Source organism: Rhipicephalus sanguineus, chromosome 4 (genome assembly GCF_013339695.2).
Source record: "Rhipicephalus sanguineus isolate Rsan-2018 chromosome 4, BIME_Rsan_1.4, whole genome shotgun sequence".
In the NCBI taxonomy this organism is placed as follows: domain Eukaryota; kingdom Metazoa; phylum Arthropoda; class Arachnida; order Ixodida; family Ixodidae; genus Rhipicephalus; species Rhipicephalus sanguineus.
Window position 1 is genome coordinate 195837472 of NC_051179.1, and position 20213 is coordinate 195857684.

Sequence of the window (20213 nt, forward strand, 5' to 3'; positions counted from 1 at the left end):
CAAACGCTGCAAATTGCAAATAAACAATCCGCCATTGCAGACGATGTCGATGTTGATCGAGCTCTCCTCTGTAATAAGGGTTCGCGCCGTAGTCAGAAAACGTGTGCAAATACCGCTGCAATAATAATAATAATAACAACAACAACAATAATAATCTAAGCATTCATAAAGAAAGAAACAGATCTAAATCGATTCTGACTCTGTCCTCGTGGCTTGAAATGAAACTGCATTGCATTACTGTAATGAATGTAGCGCAGAAACCGCATGCACAAGTATGCATTATCAACACAGGAAGACACAACCAGGAAGACACAACCAGGTTAAGCTTTGACAATAAGGCTTTATTAAAATGCTGGTTTGGTTCCTCCATAGCTTTGGGAAATCAATGTCATTTAACACCTCTACAATCAGCAATACAATATCTGAAATGAGAAATCATAAGTGAGAAATGGGCAGGTCAGCACATTCACCAATCGAACACTTTGCATTCCAGTCAATTATTAATTACAGCAGCAGTTGCGTCAGATAGAGCAGATGAGACATATGAGTGACTTAAATTTTATATTTAGTGGAAACCTCGGTCCAGTGCCAACATCAACACATAGTACTTTTCATATTGTTGAGGCATGTGGTCATCATTGGCAATAATAATAACAATTTCTGGGGTTTTACGTGCCAAAACCACGAGGTAGGTAAAGGCACGCTGTAGTCGAGGGCTCCGGAAATTTTGACCATCTGGTGTTCTATAGACCATTCTGGTGTTCTTTAACGTGCACTGCCATCGTACGTACACGGGCTTCTACCATTTCGCCTCCATCGAAATGTGACCGCCGCGGCCGAGATCGATCCATGACTTTTGGCTCGGCACTGTTGTGGCCGCCTCCAGCTTTGCAATGCCTTGCACTATGTGCAATGCCCGACTCGTTTCAGTTACTGTTTCAGGTGGGCTCTCATAGTCGTTATTGTCAGTGCTTGACAATGTGTTAGCAATGACCACACAGTGAATGTGCTTGCACACTTGAAGTGTATCAGGTGCGCACACACTGCACATTCATTGCATCTCAAGGGACAGCAAGCAGCATCCCCGACTTTTGTCACCGTATAAGAGTGCCCTTTAGTAGACTGAGATGGCACAGTCCACGTGCCGTCTTCGTTTAATTTGGCACAACCTGCCATTTCAGTGCCAGATCTGTGGTACCTTTCAACTGCACTCAACTTCTTGCCCTTTGATCATCTGGATTGCCCTCTTCATCAAAAAATGATATGTCAAGTCCATGAGTGCAGAAATTAGTTTATCAACACGCTTATTCTTCTTTCCCTCCAGCATGCTGTGCTTCATCGTCCTGTGCATGCTCTCAAGGTGCATGTTGGTGTTGATACCTGCCCTCGTCCTAAAGCAGTAGGCCCGCTCTTGAGGTCTAACTGCATAGTTGTCCTTGAAGTACTTCAGAAAATCCCTCAGTTTTTCTTCCTCAGTGTCAAGGAATGATTGAAGATACTTTTCAAATTCTTGCTGGTCAAGGAACTCTAAAAGGAGTCGCACGTTGTGGTACACGTCTGGCCTCAGTTGTTTTTCTACAAACTCGTATCTTCTTCTGCCAATTCCTATCCACATGCCAGGTGCAGAGAAGTTTCTGCTGAGGGACACCCATAACTGACGACCATGCCTTGTAAAATTGTGAGGCGTCATCAGACATAAATGTCTTAGCAGCCACTTTTTCGTTGATGGCACACTCAAGAGACCTGAAAAAGCTGCCAAGTTTTCCTCATTCATCCTGTTGCAGATGAAATAGGCTATAGGTATACCTTATCCCACTTCATCTAGCACTAGAAGAGTGGTCAGCTCAAACTGTTACCCTGTAGTTCCATGTGTTGAGTCAAGACACACAGTGCCCGTGCCCAATTCTTCTAACAGCTCTTTTTGTGGCTCTGTCATCAAAGCAAGGGCAAAATCTGTTGCACCAAAAGTACCAGTTGGGTCCACTGCACCTTGTGCCTTATACAGACAGACAAGTGTTTCACCTTTGTCTTACATTGCTTTCACCCACATATCTACACTGACAGCATCATTGGTGTGACACTGTTCAGGAGCAGCAATGTGAAACTGCCGTTTGATATTATGCAGAGTTATGCGTTCTGCCAAATATGCTGGCCTCAGCTTACATGCCCCCAACAGATGTTCTTATATTATTCAATATGGTTTTCATGGGCACACCACGCTCCAGGTCCTCTGCTACGTTGGTTAACCCCGTTGGCCTTTTCTTTGTCACTCATCCTCAAGTGCTGAATTTCTGCTTCATGGCCATAATGCTTTCTTTGGTACCTTACATTTATGGTGATATCTTCAGGTGCCGGGCTCTGAGTGTTCTCCTTCTTCGTCACAGTAATAAATGAAAGACATATCTTACCGGACTTGCAGGTACCCTGACTTTTTTCTCGACGATTACCATGACCTTCCTTTGGCCTAGCCACTCCTGATCTATTAGAGTAGTAGTGGCTCCTCGTTTCCCCACTGGCCAGCTTTTTGGGAGCCGTGTGAAGAACAAACCAACAGTTCGCCTCTTCCTGAGCTTTCCATTCACTGAATTCTGTAATACAGATACAACATAGTATCAGAGAGAGACATTAAACCAACGAAATAGTTCCAAGGCCTTAGACATAGATTACAGGGGCGTAGCCAAGGGGGGGGGTTGGGGGGTTCAAACCCCCCCCCGAAATTTTTTTCAATTTTGCTTGCGTATATAGGCACGCACACATACAAACGCACGCACGAACATACATAAAGTATGGTTGAACCCCCCCTGAAAAAAATTTCTGGCTACGCCCCTGATAGATTAATGTCAAATGTTTTATTTGCTCCCTCACTCTCTCTGCTTCACAAAATAAATTAAGTCCTTCAGTTACCCTTCACCTCATTCAGTGCACTGATATTCTTTCTGAAAAACTTCTGAAGCATAAGTTTTTGACCGAGCTTACGAATGTGCTATCAACGGCAAAAACGACTGGGTGATAAATGTGACATGAGATGAACATGGGTTTTAACAAAAATGGGTCATACAAATGAAGAAACAAAGTATACGGCTTAACAGCGGAGGTCATCAAAAGGTATTAAAAAAAGCCTTTAAAAGGTTAAAACTTAAAAAGTAAGAACAATAAAAGTCAACAGGTTTTGCAAAAACACAAAATCTTTCTTCGAGAGCACACGTTTTTCAGAGTTTTGTGTGACCTTGCGGAGACCTTGTTGCACAGACTCGAGAAAACCAGTGATGTGCCTCCAAAAAACAGAGATGGGACAAAAACTGCTGTTATCCCATACGTGCACCAAGTGTCACATAGGATTAAGAAGGCTGCAGGGTGTGCAGGAGTCAGTGTAGTGTTTACCGCCCACAACAAACTTTGGAGGCCTGTGCAAGCGTGTAAACGTGAACAGTGAAAGGCCTGACATGCTGCAAGAAGCACACCACGCGGTTTTTGTCTTGCAAATGCGGCATCGTGTATAAGATTCCGCTCTCTTGTGGATGTGTTTACATCGGCCAAACTGGCCAATGTATTAACGATCGCATGCGTGAACACGCCAACAATTTAAAAGTCTGACAGCAACATGGCCTTACACTGTGCAGCTTGCGGTTGTACCCCCTTTCTTGACCAGGCTGTCATAGCTCGAGAAATATATGATGCATCATGTGCAGAACAGCTCGGACCCAGCTGTGTCAGCATGCCCTCTGTGTCACTCTCGAAGAAAGAGTCTGCGTTTTTGCAAAACTTTTATTGTTGTTCTCACTTTTTAAGTGTTAACCTTTTCAAGGCCATTTTTAATACCTTTTTACAGCCTCCTTTGTTCAGCCGCACCATTGTTTCTTCATTTGGATGACCCGCTTTTTGTTAAAACCCATGTTCATCTCATGTCGCATTTATCACACAGCCGTTTTTGCCGTTGATAACGCATTCATGAGCTCGGTCAAAAACTTCTGTATGGTATCAAGGGTTTTTTCGCTTTGTCGCCCTGTTTCCATGGGCACGTTACCACCTGTAATCTTTAGCGAGAAAAAAAAAAGCGTAAGGAAGAAAAAAAATTAAATTTTTTTTTGATAGTCTTGTTCTGAAGCACTCGATGTTACCACGTGATGAGTGTAGTGCATTAAATGTTAGTTGGAAGTAGCGCTCTATGTGTCGTTTTCACTGTCCCTGTCTTGTGCGCTCACCTGTTTCAACACATCATGTATCCATCGGACATATTTGCTCTGCTTTGTTTTTAGAGGGAAAACAAAAAAGCGACGCAAGCGGCAGTACTTTCAGCGTGATCGAGCAAAATTGTGAAAAGGGAGTGTCTAGCGTTACGTCTAGACGTAACGGTACGAGCCGTTGCAGTTACGTCTGGACGTAAGAATAACGAGTCTTAAAAAGTTACGTCCAGCGTGGCAATACAAATAGAGCCCGTTAGACCTACCGAACCGATTGGCCTCGGTGGCGCAGCGGCTAGCGTGTCGTGCTCGGAACTGCGAGGACGTTGGTTCGAACCTCGCTGCTGCTGCAATTTCTTTTTTTTTTTTTTTGTCTCAGGTGTTGCTGAAGTCTGTTGCCAGAGAAGCGCGACGCGGCTCTTGGGTTACGTACGCCTCCGCCTGCCCCGAAGGGGCAGGCTGCGCGGGCTAAACAGCGCGTGGCCGCGACAGCGGCCAGTAGCGCGTGACCGTGACCCTGCCAACCGGCCATTGAGCGTTAGCGAAATGGCCGCACTCGCGAAGCGAGGGCGAAGCCACGATTAGGTTGCCGCGCCCGAAGGGCGCAGAGGGCCTTCACTGAGCAACAGGAAAATAATGTACTCACGTTTGTGGAAAGCCACATGACTAGAGTCCCTAGATTTTCCCTGCTCTTCAACAGGGAAAAATCTAGGGACTTTGGTCTGGACGTAACGATAGCGGTGACTACAGTTACGTCTGGACGTAACCCTAGCAACAGCCTTGTGAAAATTAGTGCCTCTGTGCATACTTGTTTTCTTTTTTTTTTCTACGCGACAAGCACATGCGAATTATAACTAGCTGGCAGAGTGAATGCACGTGGAAGCAGTCATGTGCTGTACAGCCTCACCACAAAAGATGATAAAAATGCACTGACACTGTCTTTTCCAACAACTATAAACTGAAAACAGGATGGGTACTCACCTTTATCTTTGTGGAACGCCTGCTGCACGTATTCGGCGGCGAATTTGTGCGCTGCGATGTGGTGCTCCCCATATTTTTCCAGTGAAGACAGGCCAACGCCACAAACGTCGCATTTCATGGGAGTATTGACTTTTGCGGCTACTTGACGACACCGACGACACTTCGTGACACGTGCGCGTACGTGCGCGGAGACAGCGCCGGCGGAGGTGAAGATGACACTAGGACATTAGGGACGAAATTCATCAAGCACGTGACATACTAGGCACTCCGTGGCGACACGGGGAAAAGTCAAAACTAACTTAGGGAAAAAAAGTCTTCAGGTGACGTCACACGTGAGTGACGTAGCAGTGACGTCATCCATTGTTCGCGAGAGAGCCCAGACTCCGGCGAAACGCATGTTTTTCATGCATGGAGGTTCTCATGGTGGTTGAACGATCGCAGCGCCAGTTTCCTCTCTAGGTTACTGTATGAAACTCTATGGTACGTTCCATGTACGTACTAACTCTACTTCAGTCAGTGCCAGTTTGCCTTTGTCCCCTTGTCGCCTTAGCACGAAGCATTGCGAATATATTGTCCTGGTATGCGGTTCACGTTTGGGGCTGCCTTTTCTACAGTGTGATATTTATTTGGAGACGGTTCGGCTTGCGAACTCACATCGGCGAAAAGCAGCGAGCGGCCACCTGGCGCAACCTACTTCCAAGGAGCGTCAAAGCGGGCTCATCGCGTCGTCCCTTCTCCGGCGGCACAACAACGGCTAGCATGGACAACGAGGCGGCGAGTGAGGCGAAGCGACCGCGACTTGAGGACGAGGCGACCAGTCCTGCTGCGGTGGACGACGCCAAGCGCGGATTCGTGAGTTGCGTCCTTTATGTCTGTCGCTGCGAGTGTGAACACCGCTCTCGGCGATGATGCAGCGCGTCCAGGCCACCGGCTGTGCGGGCACGCTGCTCTTCTCCGGAGGCACCAACTGGGACACCATCGGCCGCAGACCCAAAGACAAGCAGAAGGCCGGTGAGTAGCGAGGAGCCCTTCTTTGACATTATCGCTTCCGGGCCCACTTCTATGTAGGTGGTGCATTCGACTGCATGTTGTGACATCATATACCGTACTTGTCACTTGGTGGTTGTACCAATAGCAAAGGAGACGTCAAGAAGGATGCGATCATTGCCGAAAACTGCCGTGATGCTTATGATTTCACGTTTTAAGTCACTTTCTACGGAGTCCTGCCTGTGCAAAATTTGTGAAATTTCTCGCGGCAAACCCATTTCGTTAGCTGATCAAGTCCTCGCAATACGTTCGCGTCACTTGACGTCACAAGTGCCGACAGAAAGAACACCTATTGACCGCGAGGACATAGCGTGGCGCCACCTGCGTTGTGTCGTCTGCTGGAACACCGCGTTTCTTGCGCTTTTGCCTTAACGCGTTTTTCTTGTGGGCACCACGCGTGCTTCACCCTTGTTTTGAAGCTCATTACTTAAAGAAGCGGTATTATCTGATAATCCGGGCAAGCAAACCGCGACTCGGTGCTCCCGGTGGCACCCGCGTGTCTAATTACAGCTTGCTGCAAAGCCGTTACAGCCGACGCCATAGAGGACAATGCCAGTGATGTCGCGAAAGCTAAGCTGCTAATAAATTATGAAATGCTTTTCCCATAAGGATTCTCAGACATTGTATAAAACGAACTGGTGAACTTGCAACAATGAGGGAAACGTGCCGCCAAGCAGTAATACCCCCCGCGCAGGCGGTGCACATGCAATACTGTCAGCATGGGAGTAGTGAGCGGAGTGAATCGCCACACATGCTTAGAAGTGCTGGTGGGATCTGCAAAACAAAGGGCCAACTTCCCCTCCACTGCTCTTTTTCGTTGTGCTCAGATCTGATTGACGATCATCACTGTTTCGTTCTTTTTGTTTACTATACTGATTCGTTTACTTTTCGCCTGGGCTTACACTTGTCTGCAACGTATTGATGTCAGTTTACAGCGCCTTCGATGCGAGTGTAAACATGACAAAAATGTTTGTTTTGTAAGGACCTCGCCATGAGAGATGTTTGAGCCGCGGGCGCTTTCCTTTTTGCTTATTTTGTTGATCTACAGCGAGGCTGTTGTTCTCCAGCATCAATAAAAAATTCATCGACAAACGCCCGCGATAAGCTGCCGGGAGTGCTCATGAGCACATGTCACCTCTTACCGAACATCTTAGCTGCGGCGGTGTAACGAAATCCTCGTCACGAAAGTGCTTGCTGCAGACCCGCCAGTTAGCGTTGGCGTCTTTTCCCGTCTTTGGCTTTACCAGCCAGGTGTCGCGTATTTTACATTTGGGGTAAAGGTAAAACCAGAGTCCTTCAATGCTTTTCTGGTCACGAAACTCCGCCCGCAGTTTCATACAGGGACAGAGGCGGCCGCTAGGGTCGCTGCGGTCAACGCGGGGGCATTCGTGCGTGCGCGCTGCGCTCAGCTGAATGCTGTGCCGGTTCGAGGAAATGGTTTGACGTGCATCAAACCGCAATATTTCAACTACCACTCATACTTCACCTGACATACGGTATTTTAGTCACATACGCGTGTAAAAAACTTACTTTCGCGTTCTTTTTTTAAATATCAAGGTTGCATGCGATGGATACAGTCGTGCCGACGCAGCAATATTAGCTGTCTATGTGGTTCCAGCGAGGTTCCTTACCTCAGGCGGTGGAGCACGCGAGTATTTATTCAGGTACGGGATATTTACCTACTCTTGTGACACTGCACAAGCCTTAAAAACCCACCAACTCCCAAAGTGAGGTCTCGTAGCGGGAGTTGAGCCAGCGCCGATCACGCTATTTACAATCAGGCCGTCTACGCCGTGGGAGTTTAACACGGCCGCATTACAAAAAAGAAAAGCTCTACGTTGCTGTGTTAACAGTTTATAAAAGCTAACTTCACTCCGATGCAGGCTACCTCACAGAGCTTCGGCAACACTTGAAATCGGGAGTGACGAAGCTATCGCAAGGTATAACGTCCGTGTGCCGCATGAACACCAGCTGATCTCTAGGACCTAACCTGGCCTTAACTCCGAGTTTGTAACCACGTTTTGTCTATTTTCTACGCGTAACTTTGATAATTTCATGTTACGTGGACATTGCATGAGCAAAACTGTGTCGCACCTTACATTGTGCAGCGTCGCAAAGGCACTCGGGTATCTCCAATCTTCACGCTCGTGGCACCTTCACAAATCACAACGTGCGTTACTTTGACTGCTTAGATGGACTACGTATGCACCGCGTGATGCAACGATTTTCTTAATGAAGACTGCACAGGGGAGACGTGATTAACTTAAACGAAACCTCGTTTCCCTAAACGAGAGAAAATAAGCATATGTGTTCACAAGTAGAGCTCTAGCTGTTGCGCTTTCGAATTATGCTGAACGTGGAAAACGTAACACGGGGCAAAATACCCAAAAACGTGTCAAGCTGAGGAAACACTAACGTCCTTTGCGTCCATACTTGACTATAATTGCTTATTTCAATGCACGTTGGAGAATGCTACGATTGAAAGAGAAAGATTGAAAAACCTTTATTGGAAAAATACCTCGGGAAACAGAAAGCTACGACCGACAGTTTCCTAGCGTAGGGAAACTCTCTGCACGCCCAGTACATGGAGGGAGTAAGGTAATGCAAAAAACAAGGAAAATTCTGAAGTACAATATAAAAATTAAAAGAGCTTATTTGACATTCAGTCAATAAAAATAGCAAAAAAAAACACTTTCTTAACAACGGCAAACAAGTAAACAATGCAAAGCATTTAATAAGCTGGAAAGAGCCTAAAAAATATTCTAAAAAGACAGGGTGTGCAAAGACGGACACAACAAAGCAGTCAAGACACCACAAACGAAACCACAAATGGCGTATGTGGTGTCGTTACTTCTTTCTTGTGTCCGTGTTTGCACGCCGTGTCTTTTTAGAAGGAATACTTACCCACTAGCTCGGCTCTCTGCTATTCTAAAAAGCTAGCAAGGTGCGAAAGAAACAGTGCCGGCGCGCAACTTTGCCTTCTCGCGTTGCAGAACATTTTCTCAATTCACTATGAAGTCGTCCTGTTCGAATAACGTCGGTGGCGTCAAAATGTTTCTCGCACACTGTAACATGTTCAGAATAGAACGTAAAACCGCCAGCTTCCTGTCGCGGTATTGCACGTTTCTATTCATACCTCTCATCGCCGTCCCTCGGCAAACTAAACACCACCTTTCCGCTCGTACCTGTGTAGCCGGCGCGACAACCCGGCACACAGCAATTCTTCGGCATCGTCGCTCACGTACAACATCCGTATCCTCGCACACATTTCTCACACCCGTCAGTCACACAAATTAAGAAACAACGAGGAGAACTGAACGCTGATGCCGCCGGATTCCTCGGGCCCCCAGTTCTCCCTACGCAGCGAAGCTCTTCTCAATGCCCCCTGCGCGCTCCTAGCGCCGCTGCACGGCCGCTGCGGCGACATAGCAAGCTCACCCCATAGCGTTACGGAGGAGTTTCGTGACCAGAAAAGCATTGAAGGACTCTGGTAAAACTTACAGGAGGATCTGTCGCATACGTCTGGTACTGCGGCACCGAACAGTACACTAACAAGCAGAAGCTACTTGCACGCAACTTAGCTCTGCTTATGCGGCGATAATATCTCTAGCTGGCCAAATTAAGCATCACACATTGAGAATTGAGTCTCGCATCATAATTTCACCCGAACGTCACATTCCACAACAACTACACAGGCAGGCGAGCAGGAGCATCCTATCTGTGACGTCAAAACTATCGCCGCGCCAGCCTCTCCAGGGGAGGCTCTTGAGGCCAATAATGTTGGCATCCAGGAGAATAATGTACGGGTGACATCTTCAATTTCCCACACAAAAAAAAGAACCACACACACACACGTGGGAGACGACAAGATAAGTGTGATGAATTGGTAGTGCTTGTCCTGTTGCCTCTTCATGTCTCATTTTTAGTGCCAAGGTGGACATGTCAAGTATTCAACAGCTCACCCTACAACAATTTCTGATTAATATACTAATTTCCGCGGCGGTTGCCCAACATTTATAGCTCCAGTAAAATTCTTCAGTTCTCTGGCAGCCAGAAGAATAATGTGCTGAATTTCTGCCGGCAGCTTTGACCAAGGCTGTTAAGACGTCAGCGTAATTGTACACAGGCGTCCACTGTTAAAGGGAACATCGGAGCGTGTGGCGGCAGCTCGGCGCCACCGCCGGCCAGCCGCTGCAACGAGTTTCGCGCAGGCGCAGTGCACGCTGTGAGTCGTGCTTTTTCGTCGTCCGCTGCCGTCTGCTTCCGCGCTGCGAATCGTAGCGAAGCTAATCGTTGACGCGACGAAAGAGCACCGGGCACGGTGCTCACTGCGTCTGCGCGAATCTCGTTGCAGCCGACGGCGCGCGGTGGCGCCGAGCTGCCGCCACACGCTCCAATGTTCCCTTTAACAGTGGACCCCTCTGTACTTCGTTGGCAGTACCACTGACTTTCTGTCGTCAGTTTAGCGAATATGCAGTGAAAGTTTGGTTAAACATCGCCAAGCTTGCCATTGCTTCGTACTGAGCTATTGAACAGAGTTTCAAAATCTGCAGTGTGAGTTTGACAAACTATTTGTTGGTTTCGGACACAGCCGTGCAGCTTTAGCAAATGGACGCGTTCTGCACATTGTGCTGCACTCACAAAGCTTTGCACACAATGTGATTACAGGCCCGCAGCAGTGTGAGCCATCCAAGGGAACATTATTGCAGTGCGTTACTTCACCTCACTTCAGGCCAGTTGGTTGACCACACACGGACAAATGAGTGCTGACGTTTATCTTTTGCAGAAACACAATTTATAGCACCGACATATTACAAGGAACAGAGAATCGCATCATGCGCAGAAATTCCTTTTCTTTTTGGAGAAGAATGATTGAAGGGGTGCTTACACACTGATTGCCAAGCCTATCAATCAAGTCGGCTTCTATAATCTCACGTGATCTGTTCCCGGTTTATGCAGACGACACACGACTTGACGTACACCAGAATGCACGCGCAATGGGAACGGTGCCGTGGGTGTGTTACCCCCTGCGCCTGACCAGTCCTTTTCGCCCGCACAGTGATGTAATCTTGTTCATGGGTGAAATTACGTAGCGCCAACTTCACCGATTGGCCCTTTGCACTATGAAACAGCACCTTGGCACTGCAGTTATGCAGTGTGTGTGTCGTGCAGTCCGCATTTTTATTTTCCTGTGCTGCCCTCTGCCATTTTGACAGAGCCGAGACTGCCAAAACAAGCGGTATTGCCAGAACGAAAGCCTCCGAGATCGAGAGGCATCTAGGGGCAGGGCGCATGCGCCGTGGCATATTTGCTTACCTGACCAGTGCCTCACACCATGCTTTCTCAACACGCCACTCTGTAAAAGCGACATGTGGAGGAAGCCTTGCTGTGTTGTTGGATGTGCGCTGATGATTTAATAGCTTTTTAGCCGAGGAGCGTCTACGACTGTAGTACCAAAAGGGGACAAAGTGAGTTGAGCGCGAGTGCAGTCAACGATGGCGTGATGTCCAAGCCGAGGATCATGCGAGTGGACAACAAATTGCACAATATACAGAATGCGCCATTGATGAAAATGTGTGCAGTGCCCGTGGCCAAAGACGACGTGCTGTGAGCTCACAGTCCGTAATAGAAGGTCAGGAGCTGGTACTACGAAAGAAGGGGAATTGTCCGAGGTTCTCGTTTTCTGTATTCCCCTTCTTTCGTACTTTCATGGCAGCGGTGGTGGGGTATTGAATGTTACAGGAAAAGGCTGTCATTCATGAGATCGCAGTTTCATTGTAGCATTTGTGTGCATTAGGCCTAGAATGAGGTTTACAGAAGAACTTGGAGTCCCTTGTTGTTAATGATCCTCTTCTTGTGTCCAGTTCCGACGTGGTCGTGGAATTTCTTGGGCAAAATTATTCGGGAGCGTCACGGGTGTTCGGCCTTGACATCGAGGATCTATATTACTCTTTACCGCAAGCTCCTTTACTACAGAGTGTGAAGGAGTGTATAAGGGATCGAGATGACGAACGTGCGTTCACCACTCGCTCGGGCGTTTCGGTTGGTGGTTTCCTTGATGTGCTGAGGTGCTACCTGGATTTGACGTTCGTCACCTGGAAGGGGAAAGCTTTCACTCTGAGATCTGGCGTATGCATTGGTTCTTGCATGGCGCCGATTCTGAGCACGATCGTTTTAGCGAAGGTGGATGGGGCAATTGAGAGAACCTTTGTGACAGAAAAATGGTTGGCGTTGTGAAGGTGTTCAGGGAACAAGGGCAGGGACTCGCGTTCACATGTGAGAGCCCACAGAACCATACGTTGCAGTATCTCGATCTTCACATTGTTTTTTTGCCCTGAGGTGATATGCTGGCAGCAGAGGCGTAGCCAAGGGGGGTGTTGGGGGGGTTCAAACCCCCCCCCCGAATTTTTCAGTATTGCTTGCGTATATAGGCACGCACACATACAAACGCACGCACGAACATACATAAAGTATGGTTGAACCCCCCCCCCCCCCCCGAAAAAAATTTCTGGCTACGCCCCTGGCTGGCAGTATAGACCAAGATCGAAAAAGGGTTTGCTCAGCTATCAGTCCGGCCACTCGAGACTCGTGAAAAACGGCATTGCGATGTCATGTATCCGGCCTGCGATATCAAAATCCTGCCCACACCTGGTGGACCAAAGCGTTCGCGAACAGGCGAAGAAATTGCAGCAGGCAGGTTACCCTGATGCTGTAATAGCAGCCACCAGTGAACAAGTGCTAAAAGAAGTAAGAGCACATGTAAAGTTAGCGCCGGAAGGAAGAAGTGAGCAAAACAGGCCGTTCTCGGTGATCCCATACAATCACAGAGTATCCCACCTCTTCAAGAGAGTGGCGGCACGCTTTAGCGTTAATGTTGTTTTTCAGCCACAAATAAGCTAAAGGGGATTCGACCGAGACTGCAGTACCGGCAAAAAAGAAATGAAGAAGCAAGAAATGAAGAAGCCTTCGCTTTGTGTCTTGTGTAAAGGGGGTTGTGTACCAGATCCCCCTTTCATGTGGGAAAGCTTACGTGGGCCAGACTGGTCGCTGCCTGAACGTTCGTCTGCACGAGCACCACAGCTCCTTGAAATGTGCTCCGTCGCCGAATTCGGCCTCACATTGCTGTCAGTGTGGTTGCAATCCGCGGTTTGAACTAACCTCCATTTTATTCTGTCACAGGGTACAATTAACTCGCGAGATCGCTGAGGCTTGCGTTATCCAGAGGCAAGGCACCTTGTGCGTAAGCCAGCCGTCTGTACACCTAGACGATAAGGAATTATTCCTTAGCGTAGCTTCATAAGATCGCGTAAATACCTGATGTCGCACGTGGAATAGAAAAGGGTGTATGGAGATTTGTATTTCGCTGTTTTTCTAAATGATTGGAGTACTGTACTGTCAAATGTTTTTCTTTTTTTTTTTTTTGTTTTTTGGGGTTGTCATTGCCGTCCGACGCAGGTGGTATTCTGAGCAGGGGTACGAAATGGTTTCTTGATAGTCTAAAGAATTTTCATGTCATGAGCCTGATGCTTGAGATCGTTGTGATTGGTGATGTATATATTCTTACATGTTCCGAAATAAACGTGGTTTGAAGTTAGCGCTTGTGCTGTCTACGTAACTATCTTTTATGTCCGTGTTTTATGCACTGCCCAGTCGAAGTTATGCATCTTTACCAACCTGCCCAACTTGCCGCACTTATAATGAGGTTTTATTGAGCGTGAGGCAAGCAACAGCATTGGCTTCTGCATAGGTAGCATATCGTAGCCATGGATGCAGTGGCTGTTGTGCACGAAGCAGGCACAGTAGTGAGTGTTTGCTTGTGTCCAGGTGGTTCCCAGGAGCGCAATCTGTGGGGCCCCCACCGGCTGGCCTGGCCACATCGAGTGAAGGCCGTCTTCTCGGGTTGCTCAGCTTGCCACACTGTGCTGCTCACTGAGCAGGGACAGGCCTACACCTGGGGTAAGGGTCACCTAAACATTTTGTAGCAAAGGTACCTTATGGGAACCTTCACGGATGTAGGGCCATTTTTTTTCACTGTTTTTGGTTGCTTGGCTGGTACTAACAGCATGCATGGTGACACTAGCATAAAGGGCTCAGATCAGTGCCACTGGAACATGAAAATACTTGCTTGTATGGCATTGTCAATAAAAAATTAACATGGCGCGACAACCAGTTTAAAGCGCATCTGTGCACGCTTATTGTAATGGCATGTGAAAACTTGTCATATTTTGCTAGATCCAAGTGTTTGCATTCTGTCATTGTGTCATACTGTTGGCACTACGACTTTTGTTGCAGCATTCTGCCACTGTTGTAATTCTTCCAAGACTTTCAACATTAATCTTCAGAGATGGCAAAATTGCTCATAAAATGTAATTAAATTACATTACTAATCACATTCCACAATTTTTAGAAATGTAATTAAATTGTATTACAAATTGAAGCTCACTGAAAGTAACGACATTACGTTATTACAGTTAAACCTGCCTATAGCGAACCTCCATGCAACGAATTCCTCAAAATTACAAAGCTCTATTCCCCGCTGTTACTCGATGAGGCACATGTATTTGCGACCTCTGTGTAACAAAGTGGCAACGGGAGACACCTTTGATATAACGAATTTTCACCGCCGACAACCTAGGGATTTTGCCCAGAATTTTGTCATTTTGGTACGAGCAGGAGCCGCATGCATCTTCTGCAGTTGCCTCGCGGCCGACTGAGCGTGAAGCGGTGGGCGCGCAAGGCACGCTCGAAGCCCCGACGACTGCGATGCGACAGCGAGCGCTTGTTTGTGCGTGCGAGTGTGCGTGAGGCGGCCCTGTGTCTCTCAAGCTCTTGCCTCGAGCGTGCCCCTCCCTCTTTCAAACCTCATCCAGCTGCTCACGGGTGCCACCGTGCCAGCTCTCTTTAAAAAACTAATGAAACGGCTTTTGCATGGCAGTTTCACTCTTCGGTTGTTGCAGAAGTCTCAACTGCACTTCGTTAGAAGGACCGACAACTGGTCACCACGTGTGATTACATCCTGGTAAAAATGAAAAGACAGTGAAATATAGTGACAGATTTCAGCATCCTTTTCGCGTTGTGAGTGGGACTATATTTTGAAAACGTGTTTAAAGCTAACAAAAACCAGTATGTTGCGCAGCCTTGCGGAAGAGCCTTGAAGCTGGATTAGGGAGTCGATCACTTTTTGCTGTACGTAGTCACGTAGTCTGATGCTGTCATTTTGTGCTGCTTACAAGGTAAAAGGAGTTGCTCGGTGAGAAGTGGCGCGGCCTTTGCAGTAGCCAGTGGAATATGTCGAGCCGCAGCGCATGTGCGCGGAGTGCACGCATGCGCAGCAAACCACTGCACTCGAGCACGAACCGCTCCCTGTTTGCAGCATGTGTTGTCACTTATGTTTACGACTTTATATTTGCCACAGATAGAAAAATTCTGATTACAAATGTTTCACGGCGTTTTCCACGTTACTGTTCCGTGATTAGACACTCTCACCGGTAAGCTTTCCGTTGCACTAAAGAAAATGGGTACCATAAAAATTAGTTGTCGGTCCCTTTAATGCGACACCAGGTAATGCCACTACAAAAAAGAAAAAAAAATCCTTGCGCCGTGTCGTTACACACTTCAAGTTCGCACCGCATATGGAGAGTGCTTTTCGGAATACAGCTCAGACCACTTATAACGTAACCGCTTACAGTGCAGTACCGGCTATAATGCGGTTTTTCTGACTCCCGTTTACCCTCCCATAGGACTCCATGTACACGCATACCGCTTATTGTGCAGTCCCCCGAGATGAAAGACCGGTTATAATGCGGCTGCCGGAACATTCTCAGAGATGCGAGGGAGCGAGCGTGCTTCTCAGTGGAGATGCGCCGGCGGGGGCGAGAGCGGCGACGGCGTTACGAAGGAGGAGCGGACGCGGAACAAACGAAGAAGGAGCGGGGGGAGAAAAAAGGGGGGATGGCGGTGGGGGACAGCAGCCCGGTGCAGGTGCGTGGTGTGAGGAGGGGGAGCGGTTGCGTGGCCGACGGAGAAGCCTTTGCCCCCTTGACATGCCGCTTTGCCCCGGCCGCATGACATGCGCGCTCCGCTACGTACTTCACTTCACTTTCACTTTCACTTTTATTTCCTTAAAGGCCCCCTCAAGGGGGGTATTACATAAGGGGTGGGTTTACAATTGAGTGACATATATACATAATAATAATAAATACACAATTATACATACAAAAATTATACATAAACAATAATACATACATTCATAAAATATGCACAATAACCACATATGCATATAAATAGTAGCCACATATAAACATAAGAATAAATTAGTGCTTAAGCTTTTCAGCAAATGATGATGGGCAGGTGATATCAACGGTAGAACGGGGAAGGCCGTTCCACTCAGTCGATGAACGGCAAAAAAAGGAGGCCGAGAAGGTAGTAGTGCGGCTGCGTGGACGGGTTACTTGTAAGTTATGCCCAGTACGAAGGGAAAGACGTGGGGGTGGGGCCAAGATGTATGGTGTCTGATGAAGCGAGCTGTAATAGAACTTGTGAAAAAGGATTAGTGAATCAATGCGGTGCCGGGATGACAGTGAATCTAAGCCAGATCGTGTCTTCAGTAGTGATACGCTTGTGTGATAAGAATATGATGAATGAATGAACCTTGCTGCGCAATTTTGGACTGATTCGAGTGCATTGATGAGATATGCTTGATGGGGGGACCATATCGGGGATGCGTACTCAAGTTTCGGACGTACAAGTGTTTTAAATGCTAGTAGTTTGACGTGAGGGGGTGCATGATGTAAATGGCGTTTTAAGAATCCCAAGGTTCGGTTAGCTGAGGCAGTAATGCGCGACACATGAACAGACCAATCTAAATTATATGAAAGTGTGACACCAAGGTACTTAAATGAGTCTACTTTTTCTAAGGGAGTATTGCTGATGTTATAGGGCATATAGGAGGGCTGATGGCGGCGAGTGAAACACATTACTTTACATTTATTCCGGTTAAGGGTCATGAGCCAGTCGGTACACCAGTGTTGTACTTTGTTAAGGTCGTCTTGCAGGACACTGTGATCAGAGTCGTTATTAATTGCGCGAGATATGGCACAGTCGTCGGCAAACAGACGGATATGAGAAGAGACATGAAGGGGAAGGTCGTTAATGTAAATAAGGAAGAGTAGGGGACCCAGGACACTTCCTTGCGGGACGCCAGACGTTACGGGGAGGGGTGCGGATGTACGATTATTGACATGCACTGACTGATGGCGGTTAGATAGAAATTCAGCAATCCAGTTTAAAATGTTTGGGTGCAAGTTCAAACGGGATATTTTTAGTAATAGCCGTTTATGAAGTAACTTGTCAAATGCTTTTGCATAATCCAGAAAAATAGCGTCAACCTGAGTGTTTCCGTTGAGGTTAATGTGCAAGTCATGGGTGAAGATGGCAAGTTGCGTTTCGCATGATAAGCCTTTGCGGAAGCCATGTTGGGCAGGGTGAAAGAAGTTAGTGTTGTCTAGGAAGCGCATGATTGGGGTGTAGATTACGTGTTCTGTTATCTTGCAGGGTACACTTGTAAGAGAGATTGGCCGGTAGTTAAGAGGTGAATTTTTATTTCCTGATTTGTAAATCGGAACGACCTGCCCGCTCTTCCAGTCGATGGGGATACTGGAGGATGATAACGACTCAGCGAATATTAGCTTCAAGTAAGATGCGCACACATGTTTTGTATTTTTCAACAGTTTAGAATTGAGACCGTCTACCCCGGATGCTGATGATAACTTTAGTTTTTCTATGATTAGCATTATGCCATGTTCGGTGAATTCGATGGGTGGCATGACAGACTGTAAATGTGCAGGCGGTAACGGACCAGGAGTGGCAGGTTCAGTAGTAAACACTGATGAAAACGCGACGTTAAACGCATCGGCACACTCTTGGTCAGTGATCACTGAGTCATTATGATCTGTGAGGATGATAGTTTCTGGTACCTTGGGTTGCAAGATTTGCCAGAATTTTTGGGGGTTGTTATTTAATACACTGGGTAGGGTATTATGGAAGAAGGAGCATTTTGCGCAACTAAGAGCTAAGAGGTAGTCTTTCTCTGCCTCATAATATTTGCTCCACATCACAGGAGAATTGTGTCGTTTTGCGGAGCGGAATAGCCTTTTCTTCTTGTTTTTTATGGTTCCTAACTTTTTTGTAAACCATGGTTTATGATGATTGGCCCTAACAGTTATAACAGGAATATGTTTAGAAGCAAGTTCAGTAAGTTTGCTATGAAATATTGTCACGTGGTCGTGACGTCGACGAAGACAGCAGTCGGCGTTTGCAGGATGAAACTGTTTATTTGGCCGAACTTGTGGCCGGAAAATGAGAACTAGAACTACAGCAATACACGCTGTACAATGATAGCGGCGAACAGGGCGTCGTCCGTCGATCAACTGACAAGCGGTCAAGCGCGTCGGCTTTTATACAGGCGCTATGGAACTTTCCAGCAATATCGCTGGTGGCGGCGTTATCTCTCGACAAAGCTGGAACATTCGCGTGCGGCGCGCAATCTTAACAAAACGATCTACCAAAATCGTGAAGCTTCTCGAACACTGCTTCGGGGCCAGCGTCGAGCGTTGATAACCGTCCTTGCTGGTCAAACTCGAACACATCAAAATAAAAGAAGAAGCGGGCGTGGCATTGCCCCCCTCTGAAAAAAAAAGCATCGTCCCGATGCTTGCAACGTGGAAAGGAAAAAAAAAAAACATGTGCATACACAAATCAATTACAATAACAAAAGAAAAAAGTAGAGTCCCTAGGTTCGCTAACGCGCAAAAAACGGCTTAAGGCGCACGACATGGACGACTTCAGGTCGTGCGCGGCGTCGCTGGGAGTTCGTAATTCCGTCCGGGACGACCTCATAGTCAAGAGCGCCGTGACGTCGAAGCACCTTGTATGGCCCGAAGTATCGCCGAAAAAGTTTTTCACTGAGCCCACGTCGGCGTATCGGCGTCCAGACCCACACACGGTCACCGGGTTGGTACTCCATGTGGCGTCGTCGAAGATTATAGTGACGGCTGTCGACCCTCTGCTGGTTCTTGATGCGCAGGCGGGCGAGCTGTCGAGCTTCTTCGGCGCGTTGCAAATAGGCGGCAACGTCGAGGTCGTCTTCGTTGGTGGCGGTTGGTAGCATTGCGTCGAGCGTCGTTGCCGGGCGCCTTCCGTAGACCAGCGTGTACGGCGTCATTTGCGTCGTTTCTTGCATGGCCGTGTTGTATGCGAAGGTCACATACGGAAGGATGGCATCCCACGTCTTGTGTTCGACGTCGACATACATGGCCAGCATGTCGGCGATGGTCTTGTTTAGCCGCTCGGTGAGGCCATTGGTCTGGGTGGTACGCTGTGGTCCGGCGGTGGCTTGTTTGGCTGTATGTCAGTATTGCCTGAGTTAGGTCAGCCGTAAACGCCGTACCTCTGTTGGTGATGAGGACCTCTGGGGCGCCATGACGCAGGAGGATGTTCTCAACGAAGAACTTCGCTACCTCGGCGGCACTGCCTCTGGGTAGGGCCCTTGTCTCGGCGTAGCGGGTGAGGTAGTCGGTAGCTACGACGATCCATTTGTTTCCGGTATTGGACGTCGGGAACGGCCCCAGTAAGTCCATCCCAATTTGCTGGAACGGCCGTCGAGGTGGCTCGATAGGCTGCAGAAGTCCGGCTGGCCTAGTCGGCGGTGTCTTGCGTCGCTGACAGTCCCGGCAGGTCTTGACGTAGCGAGTTACGTCGGCGACAAGGCGCGGCCAGCAGTACTTTTCCTGTATTCTTGCGAGCGTGCGAGAAACACCCAGGTGTCCAGACGTCGGGTCGTCATGCAGGGCCTGGAGGACCTCTGGTCGCAATGTCGAGGGCACTACGAGAAGGGAATCGGCTCGAAGCGGCGAGAAGTTCCTTTTAAGGAGAACACCATTGAGCAAGAAAAACGACGTCAGTCCTCGCGTGAATACCTTGGGAACAACGGTGGTCCTGCCCTCG

At 47.9% G+C, this 20213-nt stretch overlaps 1 protein-coding gene and 1 long non-coding RNA gene across 2 annotated transcripts in view; one reads left to right on the top strand and one right to left on the bottom strand.

The window, feature by feature from the left end:
- Positions 1–2282: 2282 nt before the first annotated feature.
- On the bottom strand, positions 2283–5581 carry LOC125758167 (uncharacterized). The gene is made up of 2 exons (XR_007415922.1): positions 5163–5581; positions 2283–2588 (listed from the first exon to the last, which is right to left on the bottom strand). It is a non-coding gene; the product is annotated as an uncharacterized LOC125758167 (long non-coding RNA).
- A 139-nt stretch (positions 5582–5720) lies between these two features.
- Positions 5721–20213, top strand: part of LOC119391008 (protein RCC2) — a 171806-nt gene continuing 157313 nt past the window's right edge. Inside the window, exons 1-3 of the mRNA XM_037658719.2 lie at positions 5721–6014; positions 6077–6173; positions 14034–14165. Of these exons, the coding sequence (XP_037514647.1) occupies positions 5922–6014; positions 6077–6173; positions 14034–14165 (322 nt within the window). The 5' untranslated portion in view covers positions 5721–5921. The remainder of the gene's footprint in view (positions 6015–6076; positions 6174–14033; positions 14166–20213) is intronic.